At 35.9% G+C, this 13,067-nt stretch overlaps 1 protein-coding gene and 1 long non-coding RNA gene across 2 annotated transcripts; both read right to left on the bottom strand.

The window, feature by feature from the left end:
- Positions 1-229: 229 nt before the first annotated feature.
- Positions 230-1,751, bottom strand: LOC118487656. The gene is made up of 3 exons (XR_004882449.1): positions 1,626-1,751; positions 1,019-1,074; positions 230-517 (listed from the first exon to the last, which is right to left on the bottom strand). It is a non-coding gene; the product is annotated as an uncharacterized LOC118487656 (long non-coding RNA).
- A 2,672-nt stretch (positions 1,752-4,423) lies between these two features.
- Positions 4,424-11,210, bottom strand: LOC110912105 (ATPase family AAA domain-containing protein 1-B). The gene is made up of 5 exons (XM_022156782.2): positions 10,876-11,210; positions 7,169-7,469; positions 5,885-6,043; positions 5,521-5,816; positions 4,424-4,860 (listed from the first exon to the last, which is right to left on the bottom strand). The coding sequence occupies exons 1-5, from the start codon at positions 11,074-11,076 to the stop codon at positions 4,636-4,638; spliced, it is 1,182 nt and encodes a 393-aa protein (XP_022012474.1). The 5' UTR covers positions 11,077-11,210; the 3' UTR covers positions 4,424-4,635.
- Between the last annotated feature and the right edge of the window lie 1,857 nt (positions 11,211-13,067).

Here is a 13,067-nt window from a genome sequence, read left to right as displayed (position 1 = left end):
AACGTGAGAATAATCATAATGCGTAGGGTGAAGATCGGAAAGGACCTTGAAGAATGGCAAGATAGAAGGAAGAACCTGAGGTGCTACGACTATCATAAGATTGGGCATTAATCGAGTGAATGCAAAGATCCTAGTAATGATAAAGAAGAGGCGAATTTGAAAAAGACAGAATATGTAGCCATGTTGTAGCACCCATTTTTTTACATACGGTCAAAACAACGACAAAAGACGCTAAAAATTTAAACTTCCATAGACAAACCAAATTATCAAACAAAATGATATTTAGGTAGTTCGAAATAAACACAACCATTCAAGGTTTCATCACAAGTGCTTTGCCCGAACTACCATGATGAGATTTAAATCCTAACTAACTTACGAAACATCCTAGACATTAGTTTAACATTTACATTATAAAAGTGTTTTGACCCATTTACAAAAGACGACTTTAACCGGAAGCGCATAAAGGGCGGTGTAGTGTGTTCGATCCGAGCTCGCCATCATCAAGTGTGGGATTTACCTACCATTCAAAAGCACACATAAAATTCATTAGTACAAACTCACTCAACATTATAACACCTCGTATCAACTCATCCCTTTATTCGACCCATTCAACAATTTTTAACCAAAACTCATACTTTCTACCATTTACTTCTTTCGACTAGCATTTCCACAAGAAGTGTTTAATGCACATACCTTTACATCCTCTATATCCTTAATCCATTCGATTCATTTATAATAAATCAAAGATCAAAATCTTCGACATACTACATGTTCCAATGCCAATTTGACCCATTCATGACGGGTCAATATTTAACCATAACATCAATTTCCAAACTTTAACCTTCATGACCCATTTACAACATTTCGCTTCACATTCAACTAACATTCTTATATTTATTCATTTATAACAAATCATCATACATTCGACATAATTCTATACTTTATAATGACACGATAACAATCTAAAAACCAATACCGTATTCTACATAATGAGTAATCGAAGTTCATATGAACTTACCGTGATCTTGCGTTGCTTGTGACTTCAAATGACTAGTGCCTTCTTCCTTCTTCGTGCTTATATGTTAAAGCTTCACACTTTTAGCTTTTGTATACATTGCATTACATATGCGTTTTTACTTATTCATCATAGCGTCACATAACTAAACATACATCCATTTTCATTTTGCAACGTCGTTTTATCAAGAATTCATGTCAAAATACAAATGAATCATTCTAAGGTATTTCATCGAACACGTGGTGTGCGTACTATCTACAAGGCATAATGTACAAATATCTTAAGTTCATTTTCCATATTTCATCCATTGTTTTGGCATAACAAATCCCTAACTTCATAATTCATCATCCGAATTATGTACACTTAGTTCTACATCAAATACTCATGAAACTATCATCAACGTATATCAACAAAATGTAAATTTTGCATATAAACTTCACTACACTTGATCATTCTATAACATAAAATCAACATCATAGTCAAAATTAAACATATTTTAGCATCTACATATTCATCATAACTAACATTCATGTTTAAATTTTACACTACATTCACGGATTACACAAAACCCACTTAATCAAACATCACTAAAACACCAAATTCGACTTACTTGATGTTAGAAACACTTAAGTGATCGACATTCCTGGTTCATGCATTCATATAGCCCTTAAATCCCCTTCCAATTTGATGGATTTGTGTTGATAGAGGTTTTGTTCTTCCCCTGCCCTTTCTCTCGATCGCACACCCTCACCCAACACTGACTAATTTTTGTTAAGTGTTTAATTTATAACATTTTTCACTTTAACCCCTCAATCTTTTAGGATGTGCCATTTATTTCATTTTACATACTAACTTGGTTAACTTCATGTGCACATAAGCTTTAAACTTTCCATAGTTTATAAAACTTAGAAAATGGTAAAAATCTATACTTACCATTTCTTATCATCTAAACATCAAAATTTTAATATTATAATACGACGTACGGAATTTGGGGTGTTACACATGTAGGTGATCTTGGTCCATCTCTATTCATGGCCGTTTGTTCGACAAAGAAATTAAGTTGAATGAAGAAAGAGTTATACGTGGTGTTTTTGAAAAGAGTGGAGAGGAAGGAGGAACGTGGTATTTAAACCATGGTATAAGTGATCACATGTCTGGAAAGAAAGAGTTTTTCACTACTTTGGATGAACAAGTTTCGGGTAAAGTAGAATTTGGTGATGGTTCTATGACTGAAATCAAAGGCAGAGGTAATGTGACCATGGTATGTAAGAGTGGCGAAAAGAAAACTTCCTGCGATGTTTTCTACACGCCTTTATTACAAACCAATCTTCTTGTTTCCTGTTGTATGAAGAAGATTGCAAGATTGAAATAGCCAACGAAATATTGAGGCTACCTAATCAAAAAGAAAAATTGTTGATGAAGGTTCGGAGAAACTGAATAGATAGTACAATATCAAGCTTCGGGTATATTCTAATCCTAATAAGTTTAAAGATGAAGAGAAAGAAAGTCCTTGACATGTGTCGAGCATGGTATAATTTTTAGTATATTTTTAGCACTTTTTTACTCGTTTATCAAGTTTTAAATTTATAGAACACGATACGATACAATACAATCACTCTCTACAACACGTTACGGCAAGTGCACCCATCGTTGACGTAGTATAGTGATGGTAAAATACTGAGGTCGTCCAAGTAAACAAGAGCTTTTAATATTGGAATATCGTCGACGTCTAATATAACAAAAAATTGGAGAAAAAATGTTAATAAGTTTAGAAAGATAAAAGAAAGAAAAATAAAATAAAATGTTACTAAAAGCAATAAAAATATAGCATGGGAAGATACCGAGGTCGTCCAAGGACACAAAGGCTTTTTATACCAGAATATCGTCGACGTCTAATCTAACAAAAAATAGAGAAAAGATGTTAATAAGTTTAGAAAGATAAAAGAAAGAAAAATACAATAAAACGGATGAAATGTATTAAAATTCAAAAACTTTTTTTACATCTATCATTTTTATTAGAAGAGTAAATTGCCATTTTAGTCTCTGAGTTTTGTTCAAATTTGCCATTTTAGTCCAAATAGTTTTTTTTTTTTGCCTCTGGGTCCCTGACTTTTCCCTTTTGTTGCCATTTTGATCACATACACTAACTCCATCCAAAAACTCCATCTTTAACCAGGGGTATTTTGGGGATTTTCATTTTAAATGTTTTCAATTGCCATTTTGATCCAATTCCAAAAAATCAAAAAAATTTCAAAAAATTCTAAAAAATAATAAAAATTCTAAAAAATCATAAAAATTCAAAAAAATACAAAAAATCCGTTTCGGCGCGAACCGTTTCGAGCTGAACCGTTTCGACGCGAACCGTTTCGACCCGTACCGTTTCGACCCGAACCGTTTCGAGCTGAGCCATTTCGACGCGAACCGTTTCGACCCGTACTGTTTCAACCCGAACCGTTTCGAGCTGAACCGTTTTGACGCGAACCGTTTCGACCCGTATCGTTTCGAGCTGAACCGTTTCGACGCGAACCGTTTCGAACCGAACCGTTTCGAACCGAACCGTTTCTAGCTGAACCGTTTCGACCCGTACCGTTTCAAGCTGAACCGTTTCGAACCGAACCGTTTCGACCCGTACCGTTTCGAGGCACGGTTCGCGTCGAAACGATTCAGCTCGAAACGGTTCGGGTCGAAACGGTACGGGTCGAAACGGTTCGCTTCGAAACGGTTCAGCTCGAAACGGTTCGGCTCGTTCGCGTCGAAACAGTTCAGCTCGAAACGGTACGAGTCGAAACGGTTCGCGTCGAAACGGTTCAGCTTGAAACGGTTCGGGTTGAAACGGTTTGCGTTGAAACGGTTCAGCTCGAAATTTTTTGGAATTTTTTAGATTTTTTCTGGTTGAAACGGTGTCAGTTTAGAATTTTTTAGAATTTTTATGATTTTTTAGAATTTTTTGGAATTTTTTTGATTTTTTGGAATTTTTTTGATTTTTTGGAATTGGATCAAAATGGCAATTGAAAACATTTAAAATGAAAATCCCCAAAATACCCCTGGTTAAAGATGGAGTTTTTGGATGGAGTTAGTGTATGTGATCAAAATGGCAACAAAAGGGAAAAGTCAGAGACCCAGAGGCAAGAAAAAAACTATTTGGACTAAAATGGCAAATTTGGACAAAACTCAGGACTAAAATGGCAATTTACTCTTATTAGAAATTAAATTTCTACATTTAAATTTATATATATTTGTAAATAATGAAAATTTACGCATGTATAAGTATGTTATTTACACGTGTAAATTTGTTATATTTACGAATGTTACTATATTTACAAAATTGAGTAGGTATGTACTTATAGAGGAGGTACCATGCAACATCATCTAATCTAAACTTTTAGACCCACCAGGCTACATACTGGATACATGTTTTAAATTTTCTTATAAATAATCAAATTATATCTGAGAGCTAATATGAAACTTCGCCCTAAAAGTGTCATATCACAACTATTCGAAAAATATACTACAAAACATGCCCAAAATACCCATTCCTTTTGACATGAGACTATTGCACATGATAGATAAAAACAGTAATAATAATAATATTAAGTATTCAAAAATGGGAGATAATATCATCAATGCTGTTGACTGTCTGATCTGATGTTGATAATCTGGGAAGCAACAATCTTGGACAGCTCATTAATGGCAGCTTGAACTTGAAAATCATCATCGGGATCAGGTGTTTCCCTTGGCACCGACCATACCTCGGATTGTGAGCCGTACTCCCCGGCTGCAACCTTCGTCTTTTTGGATGTCATCGCCACTTTCTCCAAATCTGCTTCTGATAATGCTCTTGGCAACTGCATATCCGAAATCACTTTTCCGTCAAATATCCATAAACAATATCAAAATGTTGACAAGCAAAGGTGGCAAAATAGGCTGGTTGACCCGACTTCTCAGGCTTTTTACCCGGACTGGTAAAAAAGTTTTTGTAAGTAATTAGTGTATCATTACAGAAAACATATTAAATTAACGTAAATAGACTGCTACCCTTAAAATCGTGATCTAAATCCTTAATTTTGTCCTCCAATTAACAAAGTTATTAACAAAGGAAGGTTGAAAAACGAGAGCGTTGGATAACATGTCATAACAGATAGATAAGAACCCCATATTAGTATTACAGTTTTTACTAATCGTTTTTTTTTTTTTTTAATTATTATTATTAGACAAGTAGAATTCATAAGTATTGTCTTTTTTTATCTAATTAAAGGACTATTTTCTCTATCGTATCACAGGCCCGTTTGTGCAAATTTTATAACTGTTTATAAACAATCTGCGATAAAATTTTCCAAAAAATATATTATTTGGTTTATGCATTTGTCCCGTTAGAAAAATAGAAGTAAAAGCCACCATCTATCCACTCATAAGTCATAACTAAATGTATGGTAACAACTGCCACCTCTAGTACTATGTGTGTGTGTGAGAGAGAGTGAGAGAGAGAGAGAGAGAGAGAGACGCACATCTGATGACGTCCCCTTCTTTTCATCTTCTAGAAGATCCTTGATGGGAAAATAAGCCGCTTGCTTACAGAGCTCTAAAAGATCCGAGCCGGTATAACCTTCACACAACGCAGCTATAGAGTCCAGATCGATATCATCCTCTACTCTCTCGCCCTTTAAGATTACCTTCAAAATCGCAGCCCTTTCTTTTCGGTCAGGTACCCCAATTTCAAACGCCTGTGGAAGTCGTCTAAGTATTGCCTCATCAAGCTCTGACGGCCGATTAGTTGCCGCAAGCACCATCACTCTAGCATTCTCTACATAAAGCAAAAATTCACAATTCAGCCAAAAAACAGATACTGAAGTTGATAAATTAAAAACTTACGATCGGTGGTAAAACCGTCCCATAAAGCCATAAACTCTGTCTTCATATTGGCTAATGCTTCGTGGTCCGTACTTCGGCGCTGACCGAGAAAACTATCGACCTCGTCAATGAAGATTATCGCAGGCTGGAGTTTGTATGCCAAACTAAATAGAGCAGCAACTGCCAAAAAATCAACCATTGACATGAGTGAACACTTTGTTAAAAAAAAAAAAAAAAAAAAAAAAATTCTTGTGTGGAAGTGAAACTAACTAGCTGATTTAAACATAAGCATGTAGTAACATCATGTGAAATAAAATTAATTTCGATCCATTTATAGATGCAGGGTCGGAACAGGTATTGTTTAGTTCGAGCCGAAATGGGTTCAATTCAAGACTTCAAGTTTGGTTGACTTGTCCACTTTATATGACTGTTCTGAACAAAAGTAATGCTTTGTATACAATTACATACACTATATTAACATAATAACAATAATTTAGATCTTTACAGAAAGTGATATAGAAGGCTGAATGCAATAAAAAATATACTCATTGATGATTTTCACACTTATAACTCGTTCGACCCATTTGACCAACCTAGGGCTGCAAATGAACCGACCGAACACGAACAAGACCTTGTTCGTGTTCGTTTGTTAAGAAATATATGTGTTCACGAACTGTTCAAGAACACTTACCGGACGAGATTTTATGTTTGTGTTCGTTTGTTAAGGAAATGAACGTGTTCATGTTCGTTTGTTAAGTATAGGCAACGTACGAAAACGAACGTTGACGAACACAAACTAATGTGCATGAACATAAATGGAAACAGACGAACACAAACAAGCATTTATTAACATAATATATAATACACTAACACCTATAAAATATTTTATTTGTCAAAGTTTTGATGTTTTTAAATAAAAACTAATGAACTATTGAACACAATCGAACACGTTACCGAACATTCATGAACATAAATGAACGAACGCGGCGTTTGTTCATGTTCGTTCATTTAACATTTTAACTAAACGAATTATTTGTATTCGTTTGTTTAATAAACGAGCGAACACAAATGACCTCCCCGCCGAACGGTTCAAGAACTGTTCGCTGAACATTTGGTCCGTTTGCAGCCTTAGACCAACCCATTATTTTCCTAAATGTTTTGATAACCCATTTGAGAAAACATATAACCCGGCCCATTTGTAAGAAAATGTGCCAAAACTGATTTGTGTTTGTAAATTTGAAACCACCAAAATCCCTACATAAACAGTCTTCACAGTTGAACGAACAATAAAATACAAACACTAACCGAGTTTTGATGCATCTCCAAACCATTTGCTCATCAAATCTGATATTCTGACATTGATAAAAACAGCCCCCGACTCTTTTGCAATAGCTTTTGCAAGCATAGTCTTCCCCGTACCAGGCGGGCCATACAACAAAACACCTTTTTGGGGCCCAAGTAGCTTCCCGTAAGAAAAAAGCTCAGGCCTACGTAAGGGTAATATGACCAATTCATATAGCGATTGCTTGATGGATTCCAGCCCTCCAATGGAGTTAAATTCCACATCAATATGATCAGGATTTATCACATTGCACGCAATCACATCCTGTTATGCATCGAATATAAGCAAACAACAATAAAACAAATGGCAACGTACATTTTAGTGTGTATATACATATATACACATATATGCTTGGCATCTGTTGTAGCAATTAATAATTACTTTTGGATACAAGTTTTTGAAAAAAAAAAAAAACATTTTTCAAACTTTTAGATTATTTTACGTTGTTACTTTTTCCACATAAGCAATTTTTTCACATATGTAACATCTGATGCGGCAGCTAACATGGCCTCAAGTCATCAACTTGTGCCACATTAGCAAGTAGTCGTCTGAAACCGACTGTTTTAACCATGCTACTTGTCTACTTGAATGATAATGCTGTGGCCATAGCACTAGTGTAGTAATGTACAAGCCCTTCACATGCGTACATAAATGAGAAAGGGTGGAGGGTCGAACCAACACAGACCTAAAACTTTTACACAAACGGGATCAGGACACGAACCCAAAAAACATGTTGGACACATAAGCACAAACATGACTCGCGTATTCGCAGGTTGACACTTGATTCACTTGACACAAACACTACTTGTTTAACCTGAAACTAATAAGAATGCATACCACTACTCTACAATTACAAATTTACACCCAGAGCCACTAATGTCTATAAACAATTGCACTTAAACTACGAAACCAAGCTCCCATTTCTGATAGCGGTAGCGACCACTAAACGAAACTCAACAGTTTATTTAAACTAGCCGTTGAAGCAGAATTTGGGTCGACAACAGATAATACGTCAACACCCACATGGGTCAAAGCTGGTCAATTGGATGGAGGTTGAATCCATGCAGAATGAAACAACCCATGTTCCCCACCACCTATAGTTATTTCCATTTTTCTATTTCATGTCTCTGCATTTTTAATGCAGTTTACTTTGCAATGCTTTTCCTACTCGTACTTTAAGCTTTCTTAGATAGTAATTTAATTCTAGTTTTCTAAAGTTTAGGACGTGGGTAGTTTTGGAAACTCCTTTATGTAATTTACTCTTGGTTTTAAAAAGCGAGCTTACTAACAAAAGCGACGAGGTCTAAAATTGAGGCGCAAAGCCAAAGCGCAAAAGCGGTTGGCTTTTCGTACCCGAGGCGCAAGATGTTTATATAATTTTTTTATATATCCTATACATATCCCATAGGTTTTTAGCTTCCTTTAACTAAAATATAGCTATAAATAAGGCTTTTATACCATTTTACTTACATGTACAAGTCAAAAAAACCCAAGGTACAACATTTTTCTGCAGTAAACCGCCTCAGATACGTGAGGCGCGCGCCTCAGGCCAAAAAGCCCCCAAAAAAAACCCTAAAATTTGCGCTTTTTGGGCGCTTCTTGTAATTACACAAGACGCTGAGCGAAAAAACCCCAGAGGCATAGCCTTAGTGCGCCTTGCGCGCGCTTTTTAAAACCCAGAATTTATTCCAGTTTACGAATGTAGGTGGTGTTTTATGTTTGAAAATTCTTTGTGTTTCTCTTCTTCGACCAAACTAGTTTTATCATCTTCCATTACTAATCCAAGGTAGCATCTTGGGTGGTGTTCTTTAAAACCTATACTCGAGTTTTAGGTGGTGAATTCTGTATCCTTCTACTCAGTTTAGGAAGCTCCTCGGTTCGAATCGGGTGTCGTTTCTGTATCCCATTCGACTGTTGCCTGTTCGTTTTCGTTTGAATTCTACGATTACTAGCCGTGTGATACTTTGATATACATCAATTTCTTTTTTAAGATGGACACGAAATACCCAATCAGTTTAACTTTTGACATAAAATACCCCTTCAAAAAGTTTATAAAAACAAACACATTCGGCCGAAAAGTCCAAAACTCATCCAAACCCGATTAGGCTAAAAAACTAAACACATGAATTTCATGTTAGCTTCATAGAAATTCACACCTACAATTTCATCTTGTACCTTTGTAAGAAATCACAAATAAGTCTTATTTATAAGCATTAAAAGTCAGTATAATGCTTAACCATTCAGAGGCAAATATCCAACCAATTCAAATAGAGGTCTTAACCATTCAGAAGCACATGTCTGAATAAATGTCTGAACCATTCAGACATCTACTCGTGAAACAAACAGTCTGAACCATTAAGTGCTAAACCAGTAGGAGGTCTGAACCATTAAGAGCCAGTATAATGCTTAACCATTCAGAGGCAGATGTCTGACCAATTCAGATTAGATGTCTTAACCATTCAGACTAAGAGGCTGTTTGGCAACTTCTGAATGGTTAAGTGCTGAACAAGTAAGTAGGACTGTTCATTTTTATCCAAAACCCGATCCGAATTCAAAGCCACCCGAACCCGAATTAGCGAATACCCGAAAAACCCGAGCCCGACCAACCCGAACTTTAAATGGTTCGGTTATCGGGTCACTTTTTCCAGGCCAAAAACCCGAACAACCCGAAACACGAAACCCGAAAAAAAACCCGAACATTTATTGTTTTTTTTTCTTACAAAAGTGTTTAGATTTTGAGTCTTTAATAGATGGAACACTAAGTTTTGGGTTTTTTAAATATTATAATAGCATATCGTCAATTAATCTTTGAACTTTGATGATATTTATAAAGTAACAATATGAATTTTGATGATATTTTGTAAAAAAAAAACATTTATTTTCATTTTACATCTAAACCTGAAAACCGAATAACTCGACCCGAACTAACCCGAACCCGAATAACCCGAACCCGAATAACCCAAACCCGACTAACCAAACTTTAAATGGGTTGGTTATCGGGTCAATTTTTCCCAGAGAAAACCCCGAACAACCCGACCCGAAAAATCCGAAACCCGATGAACACCCCTACAAGTAAAAGGTCTGAACCATTACTGAACCAGTAAGAGGTCTGGTCTGAACCATTAAGAGCCAGTATAGTGCTTAACCGTTAAGAGGCAAATGTCTGACCAATTCAGATTAGAGGTCTTAACCATTCAGACTCAGTATAATGCTTAAACATTCAGAGGCAAATGTCTGGACCATTCAGACATCTGCTTGCGAAACAAACAGTCTGAACCATTAAGTGCTGAACCAGTAAGAGGTCTGGACCATTAAGAGCCTCATTAAGAGGCAAACAAACAGCCCATAAGTATAATGTTTAACCGTTTAGAAGCAAATGTCTGAACCAACCAAACCATTCAGATATATGCTCGCGAAACAAACAACCATTTAGTGTTGAACCAACCAATAAGAGCACCAGCAAAACAATTGTCTCCTTGCAACCAAAACCCTAACATACTTGTTAATATATACCATCAATTCAATATTTACTGCTACTTAAACACATGAAACCAGTACAAAATAAAACCAATACTTCAAACGTTACAAAGACCTAAACAACTAAAATTGCATCTAAATCATAATCAAAATAAAAATAGTATGTTTATAACAATAATAATAATAATAATACCTCGTATGGATTGGTTTGAATAAGAGGACGACCTAACCGCTTGGAGATTTCTTTCTTCTGTTCTAGGGCTTTTTTGGAAGCTTCTCGATTCGGATCGAGATGTTTGAGTCCGACGAAGAGGACGAGAGAACTGAGGGCTGCGCTTGCTGCGTATAATAGCAGTTCTTGCAAGAACGTCGTCTCCTTCGTTGATCCCCTCATCTGGTTCTGATGATTCTGATATGTGTCTTTTCGTGCAAGTTAGTTATATAGTGGTATCTTTTTCTTTGTGTTGGATTTGGTGTGTTGGTGGATGTTATCGGGTATACATGTGTGTGAGATAGCGTCACGGGTTGGGCGCAAACTAAAAAAAAAAACACGATATAAGTCGATTTTAAACGAGCTTGAAGTAAAGTCCGAGCTTAAAAACAAACTCGTTTGGTAGATGAACTTTGGTTTATCAAGCTCAGACTGACTCACAAGCCTAAACAAGACCACTGTTTATATAATTTTGAATTAATAAATTAAAGAGTAAATTATTTTTTGAGTCTTTATATTTTAGTGGTTTTAACCATTTGAGTTCAAAATTAAAAAGTTTAACGCCCTGAGTCCCTAGCCATTTATTTTATAACGTTTTGAGTTCAATTTTGTTCATTTTATAACGGTTTGAATCCAATTTTGTTAAAAACAAATGGACTCAAAAGGTTAAAATTTAGACTCAAAAGAACTCAAATGATTATAAAAAAAATGTCTAGGGACTCAGGGCGTTAAACGTTTTTTATTTTGGACGCAAATGGTTAAAACCACTAAAACACCACTCAAAAAAATAATTTACTCAAAAATTAAATATATGTTTAAATAATGATAGCTAATGCTTATAAAATTATGAAAAAAATAGTGTGTTTTGTTGGTCAATGGAATAGAATCACATATTAAACAAGAAGTCACTGTCACACCCCGATTTCCACGTGTTTCACCGGTGGGCCCGGTGGGGGATTACCGTGACGATGTTGGCAACAATATAGTCAAACCACACAATTATATAATGCACAGCGGAAGCTTAAGATAAATATATAAACTTCAACCTCTGGTTGTAATATCAAATGTATTACAGAAGTTGAATATATCCACAGCGGATCAAAAAGTAATAAATATTGTTCATTCAGATTCAGCATCGAGTTTGCGAGACTATGTACGATGCTTAGGACGTCTATACCAGCCCATTCCGTATAGTACCTGCACTTAATCTTTTTGGGGAAAATACGTCAGTTTACACTGGTAAATACATTCAACTGACACATTTGAAAATGTTTATTAAAATTGATTTGAATGCACAAGGCACAAACTCTTTTATAACTTGGGAAAATTATAATAAAATCTTGTGAACGTTTTACATGTTCTTTTATGCGTTCAGTAGCCCGGGTCGTGCCGGGTTAAAGATTTATAGACACACCACATTGCGTAAAACCGTAGTACAAAAACCAACGGCTACGTCTTTTAATTTAGTGTCGACACTTTATACCGGGTGTACGCCTACACCGGGATGTCGATGGTCGTGGCCATTTCGTAAAATGATGCCAAGGATATCCGGGACAACGGTCATTAAACCCCCCAAAGGCTTATAAGAAACAAAACTGTTTAAATGAGCCGATCATATTATTTAATTAACCACCTAAGCGATGGAAGAATACAATGCTCAATCAAGCGGTATTAATATACCGTAACCCAAGCCCATATAGGGGAAATAAGTTAAAGTATTTACCTTTGCAAGTATATTTCCTTAATTTGGATTAAATCACCGATAGCTTTTACTGGGGCTCCTAATCTGGAACGAAGGTTTTAATTAACCTCTTAGAATCCTAACGAGTCTTTATAATGGCCGTAGCCTAGACCGGTTGGTTCCGATATATATAGATATGGTTTAACCGCGCGAAAAGGCGAAAACCGAGAATGGAGTGTGATTCTGACCCAACAAGTTCAGAGACTTGTTTTATATGGGTATATGGTTCACACTCTGGAATTTGGGGTTCAAATAGTATAATTTGACCCGTATCGGCTAATTTATGAAAACTAGTTTCATAAGCCGAACCGTGCGCGCAATAGGCGAAACGGTTAACCATGAGAGTCGTACGCTTATTTCCTAAGTCAATATGCCTTAAAGAAGTTGTGGTATCAGTAGGATACCTTCCGTGATGCCCGTAACGAGTTTAAGT

The sequence above is a fragment of the Helianthus annuus genome, chromosome 15 (assembly GCF_002127325.2).
Source record: "Helianthus annuus cultivar XRQ/B chromosome 15, HanXRQr2.0-SUNRISE, whole genome shotgun sequence".
NCBI classification, from domain to species: Eukaryota; Viridiplantae; Streptophyta; class Magnoliopsida; order Asterales; family Asteraceae; genus Helianthus; species Helianthus annuus.
The sequence above is the reverse complement of the archived record's forward strand: the minus strand, read 5'-3'. Positions and strand labels throughout refer to the sequence as shown.